At 37.5% G+C, this 27,942-nt stretch overlaps 1 protein-coding gene across 5 annotated transcripts; it reads right to left on the bottom strand.

Moving 5' to 3' along the window:
* On the bottom strand, window positions 1-27,883 carry rxrba (retinoid x receptor, beta a). 5 transcript variants are annotated; one of them, XM_049476188.1, is made up of 13 exons: window positions 27,778-27,883; window positions 27,114-27,230; window positions 25,776-26,005; window positions 22,149-22,302; window positions 21,447-21,626; window positions 20,764-20,787; window positions 20,262-20,422; window positions 19,960-20,089; window positions 11,440-11,572; window positions 8,579-8,620; window positions 7,149-7,240; window positions 4,815-4,920; window positions 1-3,931 (listed from the first exon to the last, which is right to left on the bottom strand). In XM_049476188.1, the coding sequence occupies exons 2-13, from the start codon at window positions 27,127-27,129 to the stop codon at window positions 3,784-3,786; spliced, it is 1,416 nt and encodes a 471-aa protein (XP_049332145.1). In that variant the 5' UTR covers window positions 27,130-27,230; window positions 27,778-27,883; the 3' UTR covers window positions 1-3,783. The 5 variants fall into 5 exon arrangements, with proteins under 5 accessions (XP_049332145.1, XP_049332146.1, XP_049332148.1 ...); XM_049476189.1 differs by having other exon boundaries at window positions 27,114-27,227; window positions 27,778-27,866; XM_049476191.1 differs by lacking the exon at window positions 8,579-8,620.
* Between the last annotated feature and the right edge of the window lie 59 nt (window positions 27,884-27,942).

The raw sequence follows: 27,942 nt of genomic DNA, 5'->3' as shown, positions 1-27,942 counted from the left end.
CAGTGTTAAAACCTTTACTTAACCCTGACAACAGAAAAAAAAAATCTCTACTCACGACAATCATTAACAGAACTGATACAGCTGGTTAAAAGTCTGGAGAGAAAATAACAGTGGAAGAAAAAGATCCAGAGTGATTTTACTTCTTTTGTTTTACTCAGGATGCACAAAAATGGTCAGGAAAAATATAAAAGCAGTCTGGTTCAAAAGAGTTCTCTCTTTAATGTCCCAGCATTCCCAACTCTCTGTCCAGTCTTAATCAGTTTATCCTCGCTGCGCAAACTACTTCCCACGTAACGGTGACATTCTCCTTCTTTATTCCATCTCTAATGGGTCATGTCCTCCAATATGACCGTCTGATAACAGCAACAACGTCAAGTTTCAGGATTTAGGCTCAAAGCATCTTCTTGGTCGACGTAATTAAAAATGTCTTTTAACAATTCCTTGCTGACCACTGCTGCCTGGAAGTAAACAAGCTTAAACACTGTAAAAGATCTGAAGAACCGCCCGCACTTTCTCACAGACATGAATTCAGGTCCACACTTTGCATATTTCAGAGCTCACACACTCAGAACAGAAGAACAATACACAGAAAAGGAAACAAATGGAGCATTCCATGATTTCACAGCACATATTCACCCCCCCACATGATCGTATTACTGATTACAAATGGTGCCCTGATTGCCCTGAACAAAACACCCTTGTGTACTATGGAGAAAAGGTTTTTTTTTTTGTACACCTGCCCTCCCCCTTCCCCAAAATATACCGAGGTGCTGCTCCAATTAAACACAAATCTGCTTTCACACAGAACATATATGTATATATTCAAAACAGCACACCCACCAATGCACTAATGTCCACAGAATCTGTATGCAGTGATTGTGTGCTGCATTATATAAATCAATCACCCATCCGCTCCACTAAGAAGTTCATGAGGAGGAGGATAAAGTACAGTACAACAGATGGAAAGAGGATAGCTAAAGGAGGATTTCTAGCATTTGCAATATAACAATGAAAAGCATGAATTAATAGAGCTTTAAGATACAGTGCAATATGATCTTTTTAAAACCTGTAGGGCAACTGACTCACAAGCAATGCAACAAATTTAAAAAGGATGCAAAAAAAAGAAGCAGGAAATTAGGCTTTTAGGCTTCTCAGTCTTCCTAAGTGCAACTCGTATTGCATATTTGTTCTTTTTGAAACAACCAAACAACCCAGAGCTAAACATAATGGACAAAGATGCATTCTTTCTTAATCTGCCCCATGCTTCCAATCAAACATAATTTAATTACACATTTCAGATTTTAATTTAATTTCAGTTTCACTTTCTTTTGGTAATACACTTTACTCATTTCAGGACACTATAAATGTTTGGGACACATCAATGATAGGTACTTTAATGCAGTCATGTTTGGTACTGTCTTGCTCAAATTAATTAAAATTGGGTGACCGGCTTGATCATTAATTAATCATTAAACAAACAAACAAACAAACCAAAAAAAAAAAAGACCAAAAGGAACATCTTGCTGTAGGATAAGGTGACATCCAAAAGTGCCTTCAGCATGTGGCCTCTTTCTTTGTCCTTCCAGTCCCTTTGTGATTAATGCGCTCACCAGTGCATTCTTTTTTTTATTAATGACAATTCTACACAGTTGATTTTGGCAATCCCAATGTTTGAGCGACATCTTGAATGTTTTTGCCTGAAAAAAGCGTTTTTGAATTTTGTAGACGTTTGAAAGCTTTAAACTAATGAAACCAATCATAACAATCATAAGACATGTGAAGCCAAATGTCCCAAACATTACAGTATCCAGAAATTAAGTTTTAACATGGTAAAACTAAAACAAATGCAAGTACGCTTAAAATAAAATCTGGAACTTGATTGGTTTGACTTAAAACGTTCAAATGGAGCAGATCAAAAACATTATAAAGGGCACTGTATGTGGTGATAGAGTACACAGAACTGTCTAGAACACTACAACCATTTTAACATTTAGCACCAAAAGTTATAGAACCATTGCCTTGTAACCCATGAGTTCCAACCCCAGGTTTTGGAGGGAGGATGATCACAAGAGTTTCCTTGGTTAAACTGAATTAACTGATTAGTTAATTAACAGGTAAATTAGCTGGACTGGAGGAGATATACCACCAAACTATACTAGACTGAAGCCAGACAGGAACAGGGGCTGATTTTCTTGCTTTACTGGGATTATTATCCAATGTAAGTAATCATTTTAGGCTTGGCCTGTGTTTCAAAACAGAAAAATATCCAGGTGTTTGTTTTACTTGTAAAGCTTGTAGAATTGTTGTCCATTTACGTATTGTTTCAGAATTTTACAATGTCGGTTGACCCTCTTACGTACACATACTCTACAGTTGGCTAGCATGTTCTATGTAAAACACACAACTTAATTAAATGTGAATATTCAGCCTCAAATGCCTAGATCACATCCGATGAACCTTTTTGCATGATTCTGGAATAGTAGGAATATTCATCAGTGACATCATAGTGAGTATTATACATGAAATTCCACTGTATGTATTTTTAATACTTACAAATGGTATTTAAGCAAAAATAAACTGGACTTACAGGATAATTTCCATCAAGAACAACATCCACCAGATACTTGTAAAGAAATAGGCAAGCATTTTTTTCTAAAAAGTAAGAGAGTGATGTTTACAGTTTGGCTAATGAGGGGAAATGATGACTCCACAATAAATGAACAAAAGTATTAGAAACATGTTCGTTTACTGGTTGGAGTAACTGTCTGCCTTTCCTAGACAGTAGAGTTAGGTAGGACAGAATGTTAGATGATCACCACCTCACTCATATCCCCAACGTATTCCAAAGTATTAGATCGAGCACCATGATTCCAAACAACACAGTTTCACTTCACAGCTAGGGGCTTTTATACCCATCAGGCTCATTTTAGAAAGGGGTATCCACAAATAATTTGGACATACAGTGTATATGGAATTCAGAAAATAACTTTTTTAAATCTTCCAGGCAATATAAAGCTTGGCATGACCTACTGACACTGAAGAGTCAGTAGTATAGCCAGTAGTATACCCCCCAACAGAATAGATTTTATATAAATCACAGGTTAATTTCTTTACAAAAATGTGAGTAAAATTAAATGTAACATGAACTAAAATCATCCCACATACATTATTAAAAACCATAGTAAGGATTTTATGCAGGCCAGACAAGGAAGATCCTGAATCTCAATGCAGCAACAACTGAACTCATCTCATGAGTCAGTTCAATAAAAGAAAGCAGGAACAAAAGCCCAGACTTTCACATGACCTAAATGACCAGGAAAAGGGCAGTTCATGTGATTTTGTGGTCACTAAGGGTAACTAATAAAAAAAATTGGGTGCTGCATCTATGGACTTTTAATGCAGAATCGAACTTTTTTGTGATACACAAACAAGACATGCAGAGCACCACTGTGGAAAAACAGGAGCTCCGAAAGCAGAAAGTTATGATACACTTCACAACCTGCATATTTTCTGAAAAATACGTAGATCTTCCCTTAGGATGCTTCCCTGTGTAAAATGTGTAAAACTGCAAAATGTGTTTTTTTTTCTTTCCTTATTTTACCAATAGTCTTTTAGGGCTATTCCAGCACAGGAGAGACAACAGTGAGAGGGGAAATCAGAGGAACAGAATAAAGCAGGTTGTGAGCTGGAGATTTAACTAGCAGACACAGTGAAGCCCCAATGTCCAGGGAGCCGGTAATCCCTGGTGCTAACTGGATTAAAGTGGGTTGGGTTGAGTCCAGATTAGGTCAACTGATGTGGAGCCTCCAGCATTTCCATAAGAAAAGTGTCAATGGGGGTATCACCAATCAGTTTGAAAAAGAACAGGTGCTCCAAGCACTTCAAGCCAATGGATCGTAGGGCTGGTAGCCGGAGTAGAAGTTTGGCAAACCTGGTTACAGAGAGAGAAAAAAACAAGACAGGTATATGGACTGTAGTGAGGGGTATAAAACCATTGCATATTAATAACGCAGCAACTTAAACACTTATTACTTACTTAGCAAATTATAATTTACGCAAACCTACACTCATTATAGATTCTCAAGATAATCATTGAGCGTTAAGGCTATGTTCACTGAAGGTAAACGTAGCCTAAATGCAACAAATCTATACAGTTTTCACGCCAAGGACAAGGAAAACAAAGGCTGTGGGGAGACAACAGAAAAACGAACAGCAGCAGTGATTTAAGGGCTCATGACAAGGCTCTACACAGCTCTGAAATATTTGGATATTCTGTTACAATTAGTCCTGGAATTTATAGGCAACATTTATATCACCATATTCTTCTTAATTTCAGTTGATATAATATAATTCCAAAATCAATACGATCAGTATAAAACTCTCCACCCGTGTACATAATCAAGCACTGATAGAACTGGGCAGTACGGCAAAAAATATCACAGTTTGACTCAGACAAAAAGCATCAGCAGTGGCAGATTCTTAAAAACTTAAATACTCTTTCATGCATAACAAGTGTAATCAGTGTTCAAGCAGTAATAATATCATTGATAAGAATATTGTCAAATATTCTGTAAAATATTTAAACTAAACTCCTGCCATGTCCATCTAACATGTTATTTTTTCAGTGAACTCAATCTAATTTCCTGTGATAAGCCCAGTTGTCAGCCTAAACTCAGAGCTTTTAAATTTTTTACGAAGATAAAAGTGAAAAATAGGAAATGTATAATTGCACCATGTTTCTAAAAGTGTAGAATAATAACTGCTTATGAAATAAGAGTGTGACTGAGAATCAGCCCATTATTTGCTTTCTGTACCTTCCTTGCTGGTCAGGGTATCTCTGTTTGCAGTAAGACTCCAGCGATGCATAGACCTTTTCCCTCAGCAACTCCACTTCACTCGGACTGGACAGCCCTTTAGCATCTGGGCATCACAAAAACAGCAGCATGTATTTATAGTGCACAGATCACAACACAGCATAGTTAGGGGTCATGTTCCCCAAAAGGAAAGAGGTGCAATAATGTGTTAATTATCTAACAAAGAACAAGCCATTCAAAAGCACATACATTTAATCACAAAATGTAGGTTATATAGAATCAACCAATAGGCTTTAAGATGGTAAACACAAATTATACGAAATAGAAATATTTCTAAATATTATTAGACTCACTGTAAAACTGGATATTAAACAATGTGTGAAACCAAAAACGAAACAAACCAAGACTACAGGAGGAAAGTTTTTAAAAGCCTGAGCACCTTCATAAGCTTTCAGTTAAGGTCACGATACTGTCGTGATTCTCAGCTGCTAACAGGCCAATAGGACAATTAAACAAGTGTTTATCATGATTAAATGTTTAATTTTAATATTAATAGCACCTTTCGAAAAACATGAAACAGTAAACAGTGCGTCCACAAATAAAATGATGCACGATGTTATTGCTATTAACTTTTTTTTTTAGCTGTCTTTTAAACAGCTATAATACACTGCTCAAAAAAATAAAGGGAACACTCAAATAACACATCCTAGATCTGAATGAATGAAATATTCTCATTGAATACTTTGTTCTGTACAAAGTTGAATGTGCTGACAACAAAATCACACAAAAATCATCAATGGAAATCAAATTTATTAACCAATGGAGGCCTGGATTTGGAGCCACACACAAAATTAAAGTGAAAAAACACACTACAGGCTGATCCAACTTTAATGTAATGTCCTTAAAACAAGTCAAAATGAGGCTCAGTATTGTGTGTGGCCTCCACGTGCCTGTATGACCTCCCTACAACGCCTGGGCATGCTCCTGATGAGGTGGCGGATGGTCTCCTGAGGGATCTCCTCCCAGACCTGGACTAAAGCATCCGCCAACTCCTGGACAGTCTGTGGTGCAACGTGACGTTGGTGGATGGAGCGAGACATGATGTCCTAGATGTGCTCAATCGGATTCAGGTCTGGGGAACGGGCGGGCCAGTCCATAGCTTCAATGCCTTCATCTTGCAGGAACTGCTGACACACTCCAGCCACATGAGGTCTAGCATTGTCCTGCATTAGGAGGAACCCAGGGCCAACCGCACCAGCATATGGTCTCACAGGGGGTCTGAGGATCTCATCTCGGTACCTAATGGCAGTCAGGCTACCTCTGGTGAGCACATGGAGGGCTGTGCGGCCCTCCAAAGAAATGCCACCCCACACCATTACTGACCCACTGCCAAACCGGTCATGCTGAAGGATGTTGCAGGCAGCAGACCGCTCTCCACGGCGTCTCCAGACTCTGTCACGTCTGTCTTGTGCTCAGTGTGAACCTGCTTTCATCTGTGAAGAGCACAAGGCGCCAGTGGCGAATTTGCCAATCCTGGTGTTCTCTGGCAAATGCCAAGCATCCTGCACGGTGTTGGGCTGTGAGCACAACCCCCATCTGTGGACGTCGGGCCCTCATACCATCCTCATGGAGTCGGTTTCTAACCGTTTGTGCAGACACATGCACATTTGTGGCCTGCTGGAGGTCATTTTGCAGGGCTCTGGCAGTGCTCCTCCTGTTCCTTCTTGCACAAAGGCGGAGGTAGCGGTCCTGCTGCTGGGTTGTTGCCCTCCTATGGCCTCCTCCACGTCTCCTGGTGTACTGGCCTGTCTCCTGGTAGCGCCTCCAGCCTCTAGACACTACGCTGACAGACACAGCAAACCTTCTTGCCACAGCTCGCATTGATGTGCCATCCTGGATGAGCTGCACTACCTGAGCCACTTGTGTGGGTTGTAGAGTCCGTCTCATGCTACCACGAGTGTGAAAGCACCACCAACATTCAAAACTGACCAAAACATCAGCCAGACAGCATAGGTTCTGAGAAGTGGTCTGTGGTCCCCACCTGCAGAACCACTCCTTTATTGAGTGTGTCTTGCTAATTGCCAATAATTTCCACCTGTTGTCTATTCCATTTGCACAACAGCAGGTGAAATTGATTGTCAATCAGTGTTGCTTCCTAAGTGGACAGTTTAATTTCACAGAAGTTTGATTTACTTTGAGTTATATTGTGTTATTTGAGTGTTCCCTTTATTTTTTTGAGCAGTGTATAAGGCTCTAATATAACAGAGTTACCAGAGCAACTGTAACCATATATTCTAAATACACAAATAAATCCTAATGTTTGAACTGTAGTACCTGGATTAAAAAGGATGATTGCTCTCAGACAGCCCAACTCCGTCTTATCCATTTGCATATCCCTCATCTTACTCACTAGCTCAGTCAGCACTCTGCATCACAGCACAAAATGAGAGCGGGGAGGAAGATAAAAAGTGAAGAATGAAGGGAAAAAGAAGAAATTATACCTGTTAGGTTTACATACAAGTGTCAAGTCTACATTTAACTAAATTTCAACTAGGCTGTAATTAACTAGAATTAGTCCGAAAATATGTGCTACAACTTGTGCTACTTTTACCATACTATTAGAGGACAAAAGCACTGGGACACTTGCATATTCATTGTTTCTTTAATACAACAAGAGCATTTCCTAAAAAAAAATTAACTGTCTCTGGTGTCTAGTTAAGGCTTTCTACTAGCCAGTGTGGCTACAGGTTTTTATTCCAGCCAAGCAGAAGCACGTTATTAGTAGTTTGAAGACAACTGACAAACTGACTAAACAAGTGGAATCAGGTGTGCTGCTGCTTGTTTAGAAAGAAAACCTGCAGCCACTTCTGGCCCTTAATTGCATCAGATCCTGGAACACTGCTGTTAACAGCTTACCTTTGTACCATTTGAGTTAAACTGCTTAAATTGGGATATAAACTGAAAACAGTGTGTAGTGTGCATCAACACACATACAGCTCTGGAATATTTTTTTTAGACCACTTCAGTTTCTGTATCAGTTTCTCTGATTTTGCTATTAATAGGTATAAATAGGTATAGGTATAAATTCTAAATAAAAATATTGCCATTTAGAGCAATTATTTGCAGAAAATGAGAAACTGCTGAAATAACACAAAAGATGCAGAGCCTTCATACCTCAAATAATGCAAAGAAAAGTTCATATTCATAAAGTTTTTAGAGTTCAGAAATCAATATTTGGTGGAATAACCCTGGTTTTTGATAACAGTTTTTATGCATCTTGGCATGTTTTCCTCCACCAGTCTTGCACACTGCTTTTGGATAACTTTATGCCTTTAAAAATTCAAGCAGTTCAGCTTGGTATGATGGCTTGCGATAATCCATCTTTTTCTTGATTAGATTCCAGAGGTTTTCAATTTGGTAAAATCAACGAAGTTCATCATTTTTAAGTGGTCTCTTGTTTTCTTCCAGAGCTGTATATACATACATACAAAAATACATCCATAACATACATACATAAAAATAAACAAACATCTTAGAACAGCAGCAAATAGCAACTCAGCAAACAGATTTATGAGAACATGCTGTCGCAAGGGAAATGTTAACCCACTGACACTGAGGGCCTGCTACTGACAAACAGACACACAGAGCAGCTGCTTTAACACCCGAACTAAAATGTTACACTGTCAAATCTCAAATATACAGGACTGAATGTAGATTCGTGTTTTTGGGGGAAATGCTTGAGACATGTGGTGTGGCATCATTACCTGTCAAATATGGCCCCAACCTCTGCATTGTGCGCACCCTCCCTGCGTATTCAATCACAATGTGTTATTACAGTGTTAATACACATTTTATTACATTGTTAACATTTTTCCCATTTAAAGGTTATGATTCCATTTGCACTGATTGAGACAGAGGGGCCTATTTAATGAGTAACAAGCTACAGGCTCTTGTTGAGAGGCTGAACACCTGATACAGGTTTAGACTAGTGTATGGTATTAGCCATGCAAAAGCAGCAACAAGGAGAGACAGAACAGATGCGACACGAAAGTTATGCTTTAAAAGAAAAAAAAAATTGAAAAACTATTTATGAATTAGTGAAAAAGTAAATAGAATTAAAGCACAGTTAAATTTCTCTTTTATTGAGGATGTCTGGCTTTTAACAGCAACAGCTGAGCAGCTTAAATCTATGAATCAATGCAATGTCATTTTTAAAAATTGTATTAGCTATTTTATTATATAATAAACATAAAGGCAAAAGCACAAGCATACCGCAGCATTCTAATTTGTGGTGTAACAGAGCACGACTCCATATAGATCAACCCCCCAGTGTTCGCCAAGAATGTGAACCTTAGATTTAACCATAATAGTGTGTTATACAGTTATACCTCTGCTGTTACTGTTAAAACAAATATTCCCTCAACCTTAATGCTGTTAAAAATGTTATAATAAGTAGACATTCTGCCACAAAAAAGCCATACACCTACAGATAGAAAGATTGGTAGGTTACGTAATGATAAGAATGAGGCATATATTTGGATAATTTTTAGTTCAAATGCCTGTACTTCTCCTCCGGTCAATCGCATAAAGTTCATAATTCACAAGTTAATCAGCTTAAATTTATTTAAATCAGATTCAGTCTGAAGTTAATAATAAAAGATATCAATGTTACACAATGCAAAAAGTATTAATTACGTTAATTACAAGCTAATCAGTGACTGTTTATGAATCATTACACCCCCAGTTCTTAGAATACAATAAATATTGATAAAAAGTAATCATGTCAACAAAAAAAGTTAAGAATTTAAGCCCGTTTGTGTACAAAAAAAAAAAGACAAAAAATATATATTATTTAAAAACATATATGGGTGACGGACCTAGTCTAATTAGACAGTGGGAATAATTATCAGGCAATTCATGGTTTATAAAAGAGTCAAACTTCAAAAATGAGTACAAGTCACTACAGGTCAAGTTGATGTAAATTGCTAATCTCAAATAATCAGATTTAAATATAACCCAGGTCTACTGAACATCAAAGCCACTGAAAGCAGGGAAATCTGGAATTTTGGGAATATGAAACAACAGCCTGCAACCTGTTATTCCAAACTATAGAAAGTATAAAAATCTGGAATCCAATATAATCTCAATCTTAGCCTCTTAACAATGTAATCACTGTGTAATAGGGCCCTGCCAAATGATGCCTGAGTGAGCAAGAGAGAGTGTGTTTCAGTGAAGAGGACTGGGCCCGACTGCAAGCAGAGGAGACATCCTTCATAAAACAGTTTCTTAATACACATATTTTTCTATGCGCTGCTCATCACACTAAATGTGTCTGATATTTTCTTAAACATTGAAAGGTTTTGGCATGACTGTGATTATATTATATACATACAGAGCACAATCATGTTTGATTAAGATTGATAAACTGCGATTGTGTAACAGAGAAAGACAAATAGAAGCAACAAGACTCAAAATATGCTGTGGAATTTAAACGATGATTGAGTGGTAATAACAGGCCCAAAGTGTGCCAAGAAAACATTTCCCACACCATTGAATCACCTTCACCAGCTCAGACACTGTGTTGGTATAAGAAAATTACATGAAAATGTAAACCTATTTTTTTTAAGATGTTGTATCCTAATTCTGCTACAAGGAAAGAATAGTTTTAAGAAATCACCAAAAGCCCAATTGATGTCCCCGAAAAGTGACAAACGTGTAAACGTCATAAACAAGTAGATGTACTAATGTGGTGTATTAATAATTACTTTTAATAACTCATTATAACTACTAACATATTATGTAATCAGCCAGTCAAGTAGAAGCAGTGCACTTGTCTTTTGGAATTCAGCCAATCCAGACTTCCCCTATAAGAGCAATATTTGGGGATATTTGGGGACCGCTAAGAAGGTTAAATCAGGAAAATATGGTTCAAAGGTGGTAGTTTTCGCTATTTTAGCGGCTAGATGGCTTATTTTACTTAAAGGGAAAGTGAAAAAACCTTTTACTTTTAAAAATTGGGTGAAAGACGTAATACAGTTCTATGAAGTTTTATGTAATCATTTGTGTTTTTCTCTATTCTACTTGTTTTCTCAAATGTTTATGTACACATTATATTATGCAAAAAACAATAACAAGACCATTGTTTATATTCTTTTTATAATTTTCCTCATTTAGTGAATAACCAAAATGGCCACGATTTATCATTTGTATTTTTGGCAGTTGAAATTCCGTTTAACACTGGATACTTTTTACACTGACTTCATATGCAAACATCAACTTACAACAACGTTACTTTAAGTAATTAACAATCTCTGATCAGATCTGCTGATTGATTGTGACATCAATCATGACATGCTTTTTAATCACACAGAGCCCCATTCATAAGAACCACATGTGAAGATATCAACTTGTATTTACATGATTTTATGCACTGCAGTCACATAACTGTCAGAATACATCACTGCATAAATACTTGTGTAATAAATAATTGTACAGGTATTTTAGATAAGTGTTCACTTTATTTAATATCTGAATATAAAATTTAGAGAACAGACAGAATAGTGGATTCCAACAATCCGTCCTTCAAGTCCTTTAAATCTAGCCTGAATGTGTAAGGCACTGTTACCTGTCGAAGATGGCTCCAACCCCTGCACTGTGTGCACTGTTCCTGTGGACATGGAGACCGGTGGCCAACAGAATTCCATCCTTCACGGAGATGGACCGATGTGAGAATGAGGCAATTAAAAGCTCATTCCAGCCTAAAAGAAGAACATGATTATAAAACAGGGGTAAAATCTTTCAAAGGTTAAAGCAATACTATAAATGCTATAAAATATAGAGGACACTTATAGGCGGACCGTGGTCCGGGTCCAGACCCAGACGTTGTCCAGTGCGGACGCAAACCGATAAACAACTGAAAAGGATTTAATTTTGACAGTGTTAATTTAAAGTGGCACAGACCAATTACATGTGCTGTACGATCACCAAATGATCTCTTCTGCCAATCAGAACGCGGGCGGGAAAACCTGCCTTTATAAAGAGATACAGAAACTAAAGACAAACTGACCTTGAGATAGACAGAGGAGGAATGTACACAAAATCTGGCCAGAGGGGCATTTTATTATTATCATGGGTCAGATGTTTCTTATTTATTTATTTATTTATCACACACACACACACACACACACACACACACACACAGTGTATATATATATATATATATATATATATATATATATATATATATATATATATATATATATATATATATATATATATATATATATATATATAGTATACAGGATATTGCACCGAATCATACCACAAGTTAAGAATAGCAACTGTCCGAACCTTAGACTGACAAAATTTTCTCCAACTGGACCATACTGAATTCTAATTAAATACCCCTGCTATTATATCAAAGACCAGCCTCTAGTTGAAAAAAAGAGTGGGAGGTCTAAAGCTTAATATGATCTCTGTTTACAGAAAAGGTCCAACCCTTCAACCAAAAAGGCAAATTAACTTGTTCCTTATGATGTAATGAAGGCAGGTCAGCATGCAAAAAAATAAATGGAGCCAAACACTCTTTTTAAATGGCCGCAGGGATAGTGGCTACGTGACCACAGGGTTATTCGTATGAATATTCATGGCCAAAAGCTAAAACCTTTCTTTTCAAAACCGTCTTTTTTTTTTTTTTTTTTAAACTCTAATTCAGTGATCTAAAGCAGGGCTAAATAGAAACACCTGAGCACTTAACAAAAAAAAATGCACATACCATTCATTCATACGGAGACCAATTTCACCTCTGATTCCATTCAAAACATTTAAATACAGCAAACGTATTCAAGTTCCTTCATGGCATGTAAACCATCCAATAAACATTTTATTCACCTTATTGTCGCTATTTATGCCACACCCATTGAAAAAGTGCATTAAATTAATATAGTTATGCAGCTTCCTTAAGCTAATACAGGCAGCAGATGAAGTCATAATGAAAATCCAATGACCAAATAAATCAGCTCAACAGATTTACACGCAGATAAAACTGACTCAACATCTGCAAGTGCTGTTATTGTGAAATAGAAATCCAGCAGTCATTTTCTATTAGCGTATGTGATTAGTGTTCATGATTTAGGGCATTTCCACACCTGTTTTATGGTTTGAATCAATTGATCAGTTTATTTACTTGGAGCATTTCATCCCTCTGTTTGATTTGGTTTCACACAGGCACAAATCTTAAAACGCACCAAACTACACACCAATAAACGATGTGAGCATGCGGTGTCTGATTGGTCAGAGTTGTCTGGCGCATGAGCAAGAAAGTAAATATAGCAAGAAGATTCTGTGTTCCAGCGCGTATATCTGTGCAGTGTGAAGCTTCTTTGACACACAAAGCGCAGCATTTCAGCGTTCTAACAGTGGTTTTAAATGGGACCTGCAGCGCAGAAGTACACGCAGTATACAAAAAAGTTGCGCGGCTGCAAGCAGCGAATGTTCCAACAGACCTGATAGTGCAAGCGGCCTGGAACACACACACACACACACATACGAGACCAACCTGAAGCAACGTGAGCCACTTATCTTTTGCTATTGTGGACGCAGGGTTAAACGCAAGGCTCCCTACAGAGTTTGGCAAAGCTGTTTATTTTTGTGATTATAAAAAAATAAATAAATAAAACCCTCACCATGCGAAACGTTAAGCATTGATTGGAGTCTAGTAACATGTTCTATGAAGTAATGGAGATAAATATAGGATTTTGCTAATGTAAGAAGAATTAGCAAACCACCCCCAATGGCAAATACAGTAAGCTGCATTTAAACAGCAAAAGTTTTACAAATCACAGTAACGGTACGTTCACACTTCAGCGACCTGAAGCATTTTTCTCCACACAAGGGGTTTTGTCTCCACACATACCACAGGCTGAAATACAGTGTGAGAAAATGAGAAGAAGCTGATTACAGCTATTTTAGGCTTTCCTGTGCATTATAATACCTCTCTGTTTGATTACAGAGACAGAAAACCAGCTGGTCTGGAGCTGGATATTTTAGCAGGATTCATCGGCTAATAAAAAATATAACATTGTCTCATTCAAACACAGCTCTAGACCACAACTCTACACATTCTTACTGGTGGCAGATAAACGTGCTTGCTCTTTCAGGTGGCATGCCCCGAAGCAGCAAGCGAATGGCGGAGAAAATGATTGGAAAAATGGACCAGTCTCGCAATCAAGACACTGCACAAACATACACCACAATAGGACATATGACATAATAAACACGGTTATACAACAACTGCAATTTATGTTTTTGGCATAAAAATGTTTGGTCTTCACACGTTGCACAAACGTTTTCCATGGGACAGTCTAAAGGTGCTTACACACTGCACGTGGTAGGTGCGATGCGGTATGCTGATCCCCTTAGGATTCAATTGTTTCTCCAGTGGTAGAGCGCTTTGGCGCTGATGTGGTGCGGTGCGGAAAGCGTTGCATTTTCACTCACATAACCACACCTCGCTGCCGCTCACCATGGCCAAAGTTCAACATAGTTCAACTTTGACCTTATGGCAAGCAATACCGCAGAAGAAAACGCATGGCATGAACTCACACGACCAGAGAAAACGTTTGGTCGAAACAACAGACAGATCTACAGAGGCTGTAGTGACTCAAAACTACAAAACTCTGATCGCAGAGGTAACGAGTTTTGATAATTCCACCCATCAACAGGCGACAATCGACATCAGCAGCAGCGCAATGCAACCACAACTGGCCACCACACAGCAGAGTGGCAGGCAGAGCTGAAAGTGGCGCGGCATACCGCGTTCTGTGTGTAAGCACCTTTAAGGAGGAAACATTACCTGCGAGCTCATCACAAAACTCAACCAGATGAATTTTGTAGTTGGTCACCACTAGCAAGGTACATTTAGGGAAAAAGGAGGAACTGCATTTTGTGAACAGAAAAGCTTGCCAACAGTAAAGGCACACTATACCATTACTGAGTAGGGACCCTTTTGCTCTCAAAGCACCAACTCTTCTGAAGTCAATTTTTTTCCAACTCGTGTGCTTCAGCTGAAAATGAGAATCATCCAGCAAGCTTGACTGTAGATTTAAAACTACAGTTCTGTGGTCTAAAGTACAAGTACATACAATAGACAACTCAAGCAAATAACCTAATGCTATGGTGACATTTAAAATGGCTCATTTATCAAAGACCATCTGATCTCCAAAAGGCATAGAGTTAAGAGATAAAAAGTAACTGTGTGTTTTGTCAAATTTGTATATTCTAGGGCTGGCCCGAATAGCGTTTTTTGAGCTCCGGATATTCGGCACTGATTCGAAGCGAATATTCGAATATTCGTTTTTTTTTAAAAGAGGTAAAAAAAAAAAAAAAAAAGCAAATCACGGCCCCTTTAATCCACTGAAAAATGTTCAATTTGCTCTGACCGACGAGACATATTCACCCCGGATTTTTGGTGTTTTTATCCCGGATTTTTGTGTTTTCACCTCATATTTTTTCTGTGTTTTTAGCCCAGATTTCTTTGTGTTTTCATCCCGGAATTTCTGCTGCCCCACACCGCGGCTTATCCGCTGCGTAAGCAGGCTAGGAGGCTGCTGCTGCACGGTTTCTCCGCTGCGCAAGCCAGCCCAGTAAATTGCTGTTTGTGTTTTCACACTTAGGTTATTTGCTTAAAAAAACAAACAAAAAAAACGTTTGTTCAGGAAGTATTTTATATTCTTAAACATTGTTGATTATATTAGAGGACAGTCATTGTAAACTGTACTTGGTCTATTTCGGTTAAAGGATCGTGCAGGGCATATTACTGATTTTGTATTTTTGCACTTGGGCTATAAGCTCAATATTAAATATTTCGTTTGTTTAGAAATTATTTTATATTTTTAAACCATGTTAAATTATATTAGAGTAGAGGAAAGTCATTGTTAATGACGTTATTGTACTTGGTCTATTTCGGTTTAAGCATTGTGCAGGGCATAGCCGTATTACTGATTTTGTATTTTTGCACTTGGGCTATAAGCTCAATATTAAATATTTCGTTTGCTTAGAAATTATTTTGTATTTTTAAACCATTTTAAATTATATTAGATAAGAGGAAATTCGTTCAGACATCATTTTTGTAGGCCAGGCTTTTGTAACCGATTTAGCCCCTACTGTTGCCACATTACCCCTTACGTTTTATTATATAAATCAGTTTCGAAGAGCCTGCATTTTTTTTATCATGTCTGCGCGAGACTGATTTTTAAACCCACTCTTCCACGCTCCCGCGTTTCTGTCTCGTTACCGCGCCGCAAAAAAATAGCTTCTTTTAATCCCGCGCCCGCCCGCCACATACACATTTCTGCCGCTCCCGCCCCACGTTCCTAATATAAATTAAATAAACTACATTTAATGCTTCAAATTTACTTATATATTTATTAAAACAGCAGCGCTGAATAGTGTGGTCCCGTTCCTTACCCCAGTCCAAACACCATCGGTGTGTGCGTGTGTGTGTCGGTCCATCCTGCGCGTTGAGAGTTTTCTTTAGGTTTTTTTTTTTTTTACAATTATTACAGTTTTCTTAACTATTTATTAATTTGCTCCCGCATCGTCTGGATTAAACTCCCGCTCCAGCCAATAACAGTTCAGTTCTGTCCCGCGCGCAAGATATTCTGACGGGACCCGCGAGAACAGAAGTGGTTAGAGTGAGGTGGAACTCTGGAAAGGAGAAAAAAAACGAATATCCGAATACCAAAATTAAAAACCGAATACCTACTCAACGAACGAATATCCGAATACCCGAATATTCGGGTCCAGCCCTAGTATATTCAGCACTGAATGAAGTCAAAGGAGTTGCATTATTTGAAAGTCCTTCAGATAATTATCAAAAACACTAAAATCTTTTAAAATTACTCACATTTCTGTAAAAGCATGAAATTAAAGGTCTTTACAACTATTCTTAAATTTCTTTTGAGATTCTCCTCTTCACAGGACGACGGTTATTGCCACTACTGGTGCAAACATTTAAGCAGTTTAGCCTCGTTTAATGGCTTGTGATCATTCATCTTCCTCTTGATTTTATTACAGAGGTTTTGAATTTGGTAAAATCAAAGAAACTCATCGTTTTTAAGTGGTCTCTTTTTTTTCCCCCGTATGTATATAAAAATAAAATAGCAGGGAAGTAGGTTTAATATTGTTTAAGCTCTTCAAAAGTTTTCAACACCTTAACTGGCAGCACTAATTTTTCTCATGATACACAGAATGTGTGGGTGTTAAATGTGAACCTCTACCTCCAGCCTTATGTCAGGTGAGCACAGTCAGCAGCATTAAGAGCTCCCTCTGTTGCTGCATGTGGATAATGCAGTTTGAGTTATCCACTGTCTTACTGCAGCACATGTGATTGTGAAAACTCATTTTATGATATGAATGTTTATGGTGCATGTCTACAGCTCACCTTCTGTAACAAAGCTGAAGACGAAAAGACAATGGTTTCTATCAAGATGGTTTTGCTTACAGTCCTCCAACCTGAAAGGCTCACAGAACTATCAGAAGCAGAATGGGGAAAATCCCTTAAATAAAAACTGACAGGTCCTTAGCTTCTACAAAATGTGTTTACTGTATTACTTGCCAATGGGTGTGGTACTAAGTACTGACCTTACAGGGTGCCCAAACTTTAGCTTTGGGCCCTTTTCTTTCTTGTTATTTTGAAACTGTAAAAGATGGAAATGCACAAATAAATCTTGCTTAAAATACTACAGAATTGCGCCACCTTTAACTTTATGCCTTTTGGAAATAAGGTAATCTATTATTCCCCTGGCTTAACACTGTTTGATGATCAACAAGTTTGTCAAATTGCATCTTTGTAAAATCCGTAGGTAGACGTATCTGTTTGATGCATGCCTGTTCATTCACAGCTTTATTTTAGCTAAGTGTTGAGCTATATGCAGATACTTTATCAAAACAACACCAAAGCATTAAAATATATGTGAGCTTGTTCTTCTACCAAATAGATATTCTTGTGAAGCACTTGGTCAGAAAGCTGCATTTCCACTTGCTTGCTGCCTAGCAATGCTGATGTTTCACAATATTTACAACATTTAGATTTGACAGCTATGAGCACTTCCACGATATGAAGTGTTGGGATTATCTGGTGAGACCCAACAAGGACTTTAGACTCCTTTAAACTTGCTGTTTCAGCTTAAATTACTTGCTCAGTGGCTTAATTTAGATACTTCGCATGAAACACACATAAACGGGCCAAACGCCGAGAGTGTGCACAGCGAGGCAAAATAGAGGAAAAGAAGCGAAGAAGGGAGGGGGGAGCACACAATAGCAAAGTGCGAGCACAGAAACACGGACAGTAAGGTAAACATGTTAAAGTGGTCTAAATTCTGGCTCTACTTCTAAAGATTCACCCACAGTTCAGTTTCCTTCAAATTGTACAAAACGCGCAAAAATGCACCAAACGTGAAGAGCGTGCATAGCAAGCTAAAAACCGCAACGACGCCTTGGCGCACACAAGCGGAAAGTGCACGCATAAACGTGCAATGAAATCTCTCAGACGGTCGCGCTGTCTCTTTCTCCCTCTCTCTAATCTGAGATACTATAATACAGTATAAAATTTTTATTATTGCCTGCCAGACATAAACCACACTACACTTGTATTACAGTCCCCTCACAATACTGGGCATTTCAAGCATTAAAATATAAATAAATTTAAATTTATTCATGTTTAAGTAACTGACACCACTAATTTAAATATCATTTTGCCAATCTAATTCTGATATTCCTCAAAAGAACTCTTAAACTAAAATGCATCCAGTAAGAAGCTTAGGGGAAATTATTGGTAGATTAAGCAGTTAAAATAATGATGTTGGCTTATTGTTTGTTTGTTCCAACAAGGCCAAAAAGATGAAGCCTCTTATGATGAAAGTATGGGAATAAGATTACTCATAACAGCTATTAAAAAAAAAAGATGCTTGCTAATACAGATTTAATATTTTCCCCTAGAACACATGTTACAGAATAATTGATTGTGACAAAAAAGTTCCAACGAAAATTGGAAAACATGTAAAGAGTTTGCTGTCAAAAATGCTATGAACGCAGTACGTTTTTTGCTTGCTCGGTTGTATAAGCTTTCCCTAACCTTTGTATAAGCTACTTCCTTTTCTAGCTCTACACAAAAAAAACATTATAATAAATGGGGAGGGTAACAAAATAAAATAATAAAAAAAAAAGTATGACATGAGGACATAGTATGACAGGAGGATGCCCAATTCCATATCTCTGATCACTAAACAAATCAGATTTATGCACTGCAACCCTACACAATACTAGTTCCTAATCCATGCCATTTGGCAAGTGTTATGGAAGCTAGAACACACCTGCAATAATATGCAAGATATAATGCATGTGGTGTCTCCTGCATTAAACATAAATGTGATTTCCAACAGTCACTTGGCGTCATAAGATTAGAATAGATTGTGGTAAAGCTTACCACCACATACTTCCAGTACACGTTACACCTATTTAATCTCACTTTTAAGATACCACGGCACAACTTGTACAGGTCTGGACATTCCCAAGCCATTACAGGTATTCAGGGTGTTGATGAATGGGGCTGAATCCCAATGAAATGAATATATGCACTGTACATTCCTGATATTAGCAAACCATCTTAGGACATCTGAACTATCAGATAGTTAGAAACCACTTCATTTCTGAAACAGTTTCTCTGATTTTGCTATTTATAGGTATATATGAGTAAACTAAACATTGTTGTTTTATTCTACAAACTACGGACAACATTTCTCCCAAATTGCAAATAAAAATATTTTCATTTAGAGCATTTATTTGCAGAAAATGAGAAATGGCTGAAATAACAAAAAAGATGCAGAGCTTTCAGACCTCAAATAATGCACAGAAACAAGTCACATTTTGAGAAAGTTCAATTTTGAGGTCACGTGTAGATGTGCTGTGGGTAATTAACATAACAATAGGGATTACATGCCTTGCAGAGGATTAAGATACCGGTTCCCTTACAAACAAAACAATAAAATAATAATAAAAAAAAAAAAAAAGATTTAGTAATTCTAGTGTGTCCTTCACCTGAAAAATTATAGACAAACACTGGATAAAACAAGCAGTTAACATTTACCCGCACGTAGAAGGATGACTTGATCATCCAATGGCAGTTCAGAGAAGTGCGGGATCCTCTTGGCCCACTCGACCAGTGTGAAGAGTTGTTTGTCAGCTGCCTGGCAAATATTAGTGACGGGATCATTTGGCTGCAGAGGAGGAAATGGGTAGGGAAAAATACAAAAAAGGAGAGAAAGAGAGAAAGTTATACTGGGAAGCTGGACAACACACAGTTAGCTACATTTTGAAGCATTCACATTATTTATTTGTTTTCATTAGTGATATAAATGGTCAGGATGTTTAAGGTCAGTCAGAACTTACAGAGCTGGTCCCTGAGCTTCCATCTGTATGCATTTCTGTCTTCTGTTCTACAGACATTTCTGCTTCCAGAATTTTTTCTACTGGCATCTCCTCATTCACCACACTAGTAGATTCCACTTCACCATCTCTCTCTTTGTTCCTTTGACGCTCTTCCTGAACGGCTGCAGCGAGCGCACAAAGCAACATTAAAGACACAAAAAAGTGAGAACATAAGGGGGACCATGAGATGAGCCGAAATTGACCAAAAAGCAAACTTTTGGAAACATTAAGGCAATAATAAAAGACACACAGAAACACACACACAGGAAGTTTCCTTAGTTAATTAATCTAGACATTTACTTTTAAATGAATACTGGGAATAAGGGGATATTTAAAAATGAAGGGATTCCTTCACTAAATATCTCAACAAGGTTTTCTTAAGTCCATCTAACTGAACTTTGGGCAACCCCTTCTGTACACATGGAAACATACAATCCTCCTTCCCTCCCTCTTTTCTCCTTACTTCGTTGTCTTTCATCTTGGACCACTACAGAAGGAGAGGGAGGAAGAGAGAATGAAAGGAGACAAAATATGGACAGAGGAGGACATGGGTTACATAAGAATTTCTTCTCCTCTTTTTCTTTCAACACTATATGCCATTTACTCATCATTTTTACTGAGGCCACAGTAGTTACAGATGTACAAAATATATTTTTTGACAAATGTCAGTATATGTCAGTGTCAGTGCAGTATATGTAAGTGGTATATGCATGATGAAAATATATATTGAAAAAAACAAAAAGGGCAAATTTGGATTAAATTCTTCCCAAATGGTTAAAGCTCAATTTGACTTGTTAGGGCTAAGCACTCAAGTTAATTCATGCCTACAAAAAAGAAGGCTATATAAAGAGGTTGAAGTCTTTCCAGCTAACAACAATGTTCAAAAGAGCATTAAAATTATGTGATATGTGATTAAGCAGGCAGAATCACAGATCAGGTTGAAGTATTTTGTGTTCATGACTTGCAAAATTGTTTTCAGCTTCATATGCTTTAAGCAAACTACAGACCAATTTTTTCCAAAAACATGACTTATCAAAAATTCTGCTTTCTCTTTTTTATCTCTTATTAAGTTCCACTCTTGTTACTCTTTCCTTACCACATTTGCCATGTTTTCAATTGCAAAAGTGCAAGTGCATGTGTAATTACCTTCTCTCTTCATGCCCATAGCCAGGCACTTCTGGTAGCGGCAGTATTGGCAGCGATTCCTCTGACGCTTGTCGACCATACATTCCTTATTATCTCTGCAAGTGTAGCTCAGGTCCTTTCTTACAGTACGCTTAAAAAAGCCCTTACATCCCTCACAGCTGTACACACCATAGTGCTTCCCTGAAGAGATTAAAAGAACGAAAATTAGAGCAAAGTGGGGAAACAGCACCCAGCATAACAATGTTGTAATTTATTTTCTATTTCTCGTTTTTTTGCTTATTTAACGGATTCATTCCAATCTTGTTGTTTAACTGTTTATTGGCTACAATACAAAAATGACTATCCCTGTATTCCGCAGTTTATCTTTTGGAGTTTGTAGGCTAGTAAGGTTTTATCTGTAAATGTGAGCATTATCTACTTTTTAGTCTTTAGTTATAAAATAATCATTGTAATCAGTTATGACAAGTGTAGAAACAAATCTGTTATAATATTTGCAATTATAAGAAAACAATCATTCATTAATTATCTTCTGAGATCACTTTTATTTAAGCTGTTCTACAAAGCCTAAATGCTTACAAACATTTAGCCAACAAAAATGTCGTTATAACATTTCTTACTGCTGAGCAGAGCAGCAAATTTGCAAGAAGTTACATAACATGAAGTTTTATTCATATATTCACACTCTAATTTTTTTGTATTTACCAGAAGATCGGTCCCCACAAATTGCACAAAGACGTTTTTGAGAAAGCGTTGGTCCTGGACTGTGACCTGAAAGTGGCTTCAGGCCATATGGTGGTTTTACATCATCTGAACTGCTAACGGCATGCAGACCAGACATCGATACTGTTGAGTTGATCTGGAAATAAAAATACAAAAAAAAAAAAAAAAAGCATTTGACTGTTTTACTTGCTTGTCAATTAAGTGAACTAAAGCTTTTCCCACCTAAATTCAAACCTATTTAAACCAAACAGAACCAGAACTAGAGCTTCTAACACTGTTAGGTTGTCTCCAACGAGAGCTCAGAGTTAACAGACACACAAACTCTGAATTTGTTTTATTTTGGGGCCTTGAGGGAGTAAATACAAGAAATGCTACTTTTTGGAATTTTAGGGGCGTTTCTACACACTGGATCTACACTGGATGCAGATTTACATTAAATTCAGTTCAAACTCTTCTTTGACTTTTTCTTTAGTATACTGGGCTATTAGCATTACCACATTGTCATTAATGCAGCAATTGTACTTAATTAACAGTTTAGGAATTCTCAACTACTGGCTTTAAAGTATTTGGACAAATTAATAATTAGAAATAATTAATTGCCTGTAACCCATTAATCTGTAACTCATGGGAATCAACAAATTCCTTCATTTTTCCTTAATTAAGATATTTTTCCAGGCCTGTATTCCAAGTAAGATCAATTACTGATCTTCTGTTGCTATATTGCCATCAGTGGCATCTTCAAAAAGATACATGCTCAACTATCAGACTATGAGAATTAGCAACTGAATTAGACATTTCAGAACATTCTGTTTCTTTGCCTCAAAAAGCTCAAGCTATTTTCACTTCATGATTCGAGTCAGCATCCACCTCCGACATGCTGTCCTACCCGTTTTGCAGCGTTTACTAAATCTGAGTAGAAAGTATAGTTCTGTACATGCTACAATTCATCCTGCTACTTCCATCAGCGGTCAAATCCTTAATAAAAGACTTGTGTCCCAGTCATTTGTGTCCCAGTTATACATTCCCGTTCCATTACAGTCTCTCCAACATCTGTTTTTATTTTTTTGACGGATCATCAGTGGTTTGAAACTTCATGAAGACGTCACTTTACTGTAGACTCTCATAATGATACTCTTTAAGACTGTTCATGACTTTAAGCAGAATTAAGAAAAATTGGTATTTTTTGCCCCTGAGCTCCTCCTACAGGTAGAGGCTGTAACTTTTACTTTAGCTGCAGTAAAGATGTGCACCTTAAAAACTGAGAGATTTCAAAAAGTCAAGAGGTATCGGATTTTACCAAAAATTACCTATGTTGGACAGCATTATTATTTGGTCAGATATACATTTCACATTGAATGTACTTCAAGATAAGAGACAAGATAATTCCAATGAAAATGTGTGTTTTAAGAAAATAAAATCATGACAAACAGCTAAAATCTTACCAAATTAATAATTTTCCTCTCGTTTGTTAAGCCAAAGCATTTTTAGAGGTGTGATACTACAGTTTAAACAAATGGCTTCTCTGACAAAGGTTTACATAAAGTGAGACCTATGTTTCCCCCTTGTTCTTACAGTAAACAATAGCAAAAACGGGGCTCAGCTCCTAATTCTCTCTCTATCCCACTACTGACCAAAACACAGGACAACTGGTTTAAACACTCTTCCCTGATATTTTGAGATTTGTTGTTTATATGCTAAATTCACATTTGATTGACACTACTTGCCCCATTTTCTAAACAACCAAGTGTAGAAAGGGAAAGTAATTAAAATGAATTAAACCTCTACTTTGGGAAAACGGCACCAACATATTTTCTGTGAAAAGCACTTAAATAACTTGAGATCTCTATACAACAATTGTTTAATAACTTTTCAAATGAGAATTGCTTAAAACAAATTATTTGTGGTGCCAATGAAACAGATAGCCTTCAGCAGAGCCACACATCGACTAATTGTTCATTTGTAACTACAATGAAAGGGTTAAAAGATCCTCACTAACTCTGTCTGTACTAACTCAGTTTGGGCACCAAGTGAGACAGATGTAAACAGACATTTACTAACTAAATAACAGAATGTTTCACATTTAAATGTCCTCTTAAAATTCCCATGTTCAGCTGTTTCTATTGTTTTGAAGCAATACAAAAAAAATTTAACAGGAGCCATATCCGCAGAAAGCAAAGATGGAGAGAATGGTTCAAATAATATTTGACTAAATTAATTATCCTAAAAAACATAACTAGCAGATTAGTCGGCTACCCAAATAAATTATTAGTTGCAGCCCTTGTCATCACATTTACTAATCATGGATGAGAATGCCATGACAAGACTGAGCCATGGGCAGAATATGTGTAAATACATAAGAAAAATCTACTAAACTACTAAAATCTATATCTATATATATCATATATATGTTCTTAGGACATTCTGGAACAGGTACATGGGACAAAACAAACAGAATAATGAAGTACCTTACAATTCTTTAGCATCACCTCAAAGCATCAGCAAGGTTGCGGAAACATGTTTAGGGTCACTGTCCTGTTTAAATGTCTATCAAATGTGGCTGGAGAATGGATAAAACATGCTAAGCTTTTGAAATGGTCCTCAAATCCTGATCTAAAACATGGTGATGTCTGAGCCAGGAACTGAACAGCACACTATATTATTTTAGTGTAGTCATCACAATGTGTGCATGTACAGTAGTCACATTGCAGGACCTGGCAAGTTGACTCTCATGCATGGAAATAACATGGAGGAAAACGCGAACACGAGGCCAACTAAGCAACTTAAGTGCATCTTATACAAAGAATGAAATGTTCACTTTAACATAATATTATTTTAGATCTTAAACTCCAGCACTATCAACCTGTGCAGACAAGAAGAGGCTGTCAAATGTCTAATTAGCAAACACAAAACAAGGCAACCCAAGCCATTAAACAATATTAGAACAATTCTGCATAAGAAACATGTAAAGTTGTGATGCAAAAAAGGGAATTTTGTGAATTTTACACTTTACAAACCTTTTTCACTACTATGCTGTCTTTTAGGATGTGTCAAAATATAAACACATGGCTAGGACATAGTCTCTTATTTTGTTTTGCATATTAATTAAGCATTTGCATATGAATTAGAATATGCAGTGGTGCCTCAATGGTTAGAGAACCAGGTTATTGATGACAGGGCTGTGGATTCAATATCCATATTCGCCAAGCTGCCACTTTCGGGCCCTTGAGCAAAGCCTCAATGCTCTTGGGTCACCACAGCTATGACTGCTCACCACTCCGAACATGTGCATGTTCACTACATAGACATCTGTACCAAGATGTCAAGATGTGGGGTACATCACCACCATGTATACAATCAACAAATGTAAGTAATGCTTTCAGCTGAAGGACATACACAGGGCTGTAAGGTTATGAACATATTTATATTTAACAGAAAACAATACATGAGCATCATCCATAGAAAAACCCTTTCCTTTTTAAAGACATTCATCACACTCCAACACCATTAGTTTATAATAAAACGAAAAAAAAAATAGAAAGAACCTTCTATGTACAAAATATGTCTCAGGCAATACTATATTAACGTATATATATGCATATGTAAATTTACCTGTGGACTGCTGATGGGACCATAGCCCACAGAAGGTGTCCCAGGTATGCATGGGGAGCCCATAGAAGAACTGATGACTGAAAAGGGTGATCCTATGCTACTAATGGGGCTGTTGACAGCTGATGAGATGGGAGGCAGTGAAGTCATGGCAGCTGCTGAAGGTGCAAATGGGGGTGAGTGCTGACCAGATGCTGGTGATGACACAGAAGAACTGTCTGGACTGCGAGAATCTGGGAAGAAGAGAAAAAAAAAAAAAAAATCACAAAAATGCGTAGTGTCTTTAATTGAAGCCAAAACACACATCAATAGCTCCAAACGTGTTAATGTACTTCAACTGCTGTATTTCAGCTCTGCAACACAATAAATAAAAAAAATAAAAAATAAAAAAATTAAAATGAATAAAAAATTTAAACAATATAGACAGGGCAATTTAGATCTAGTAAGATGAAAAATAAATAATAAAATGTGATCAGCTAAAAAAAAGCAGCATCCACAAAGAGGCGTTTGAGGAGAAATAAAGGGCTAGTAATCTTTAGAAAATTATTAAAGTTATAAGGAGGAATTTTTGTGCATGAATGGTTAGGATATAATATCTAATATATAAAGCCTCGATATATAATCGCAGTAGTGGTGGTTATAACCATGTCTAAAATCGGCATTAATCTCTCTTACACAAACGGTTATCCGCAACATGTTCAAAAGCCAGGTATCGGGCTGTGTAAGTTAACTGGGCTATGGTACTTTTCTTGTAATTATTACTTGTGCAAATTATGCTGTGGTGGCAGAATTAATGAAAACAAATCTATATGCTGCACATGCTACAAAAGGCATGGCTGTAAAATTTTAGAAACATAAAAAAAACCCTGACAACCCTGTACTGTTGAACAGTTTCAGAGGTGTTTGCAAGAAGAATGGAACAAATCACACGTGAAAGACGCAATCGCTTGGCATCCTCAGTGCTAAAATGTATTTTAAATGTGCTGTGGGAATGAATGGCAACATTACAAGGTACTAAAGGCTTTACTGTCCAACATGAAACTGAGTAGATAAAACATTAAATATATTTGGTTTATAATGTCTGTACTCAAAGAAAATTCAAAGTAAATGCTCTCTGTACAGATAATAAACAAGAACTTATTGGTAAACAGCCAAAAAGCCTTTCCTCAACAGCGGAGATTTTTTTGGGTTGCACCAAAAAAGCAGAACACACTTTTCCCCCTAATGTCATTCATTTCTGAGGCAAAAATGAATGAGCTGGTGTCACAGTAGTTTTATCCATAAATGTGCAGATATGTATGCGTGTGTATTTGTGAGAGAAAATAAAAACAAACCACTCACCTCGACTGTCGCCCATGATGAACACCCAGCCCCCGTACGCGAACTGGCGCAGTGTATCACGCTGGAATCCCGGGTGCTTGCTCAACTCGAGACCGCGGATTGAGGCCCAGGCCGCTGCTGAAGTCGGTCAAAGAAACAGGTTACAAAACAAAAGAGGACAAACGCGTTAAGCGGACCCTAAAATATATTCGAAACTGAATCCAAATATGCCGTGTCTACAGCTACTATGCTAAAACAAGCTAATTTACCCGGCCACACTATGTAAATTAAGCCAACCTAGCTAGCCAACCTAGTCCTGAGCTGCTAGCTATATTTGCTTGTTGTCGTCGTCAGCCCAACGGCGCTCTAAAGCGCCTAACATGCAGCTTTCCAGCTCTGAAAAACAGCAGCTCAACAACAACAAGCTGTAAACGGAATTCCTGCAGAAAACAACAAACCAGAGGTTTACTCTAAATAATTCACCTCTCTCTGTAATGTTGATTAGCTAGCGTGCTAACTAACTAGCCTGCTAACAACTCCGGAGAAAACCATGAAACAAAAGCGCAAACTGAGCGACCAACCCACTATAATTCACCAGAACAGACACAGCGAGCTCCGTATTCACACAGAGAGATAAAGCAGCTAAATATGCAGATTATATAACATCAACATTCCCCCGCTTTACCTGAGAAAGAAAGGAAAACTGCGGGCTCGCTGTTCCTCCGCTCCCCCTCTCCCAGCTCGCCAGTCTATGGGCATGTATCTATCAGCGATCCTTCCTTTCTGAAGAGGAAACTCAACCTGTCCCCACCAGCTGCGCCACTGTGGCTCGATCACAGTCTGTAACTAC

The sequence above is a fragment of the Astyanax mexicanus genome, chromosome 3 (genome assembly GCF_023375975.1).
Source record: "Astyanax mexicanus isolate ESR-SI-001 chromosome 3, AstMex3_surface, whole genome shotgun sequence".
NCBI lineage: Eukaryota > Metazoa > Chordata > Actinopteri > Characiformes > Acestrorhamphidae > Astyanax > Astyanax mexicanus.
Note: the sequence above shows the minus strand (reverse complement) of the source record. Positions and strands in the feature narration are given on the sequence as shown.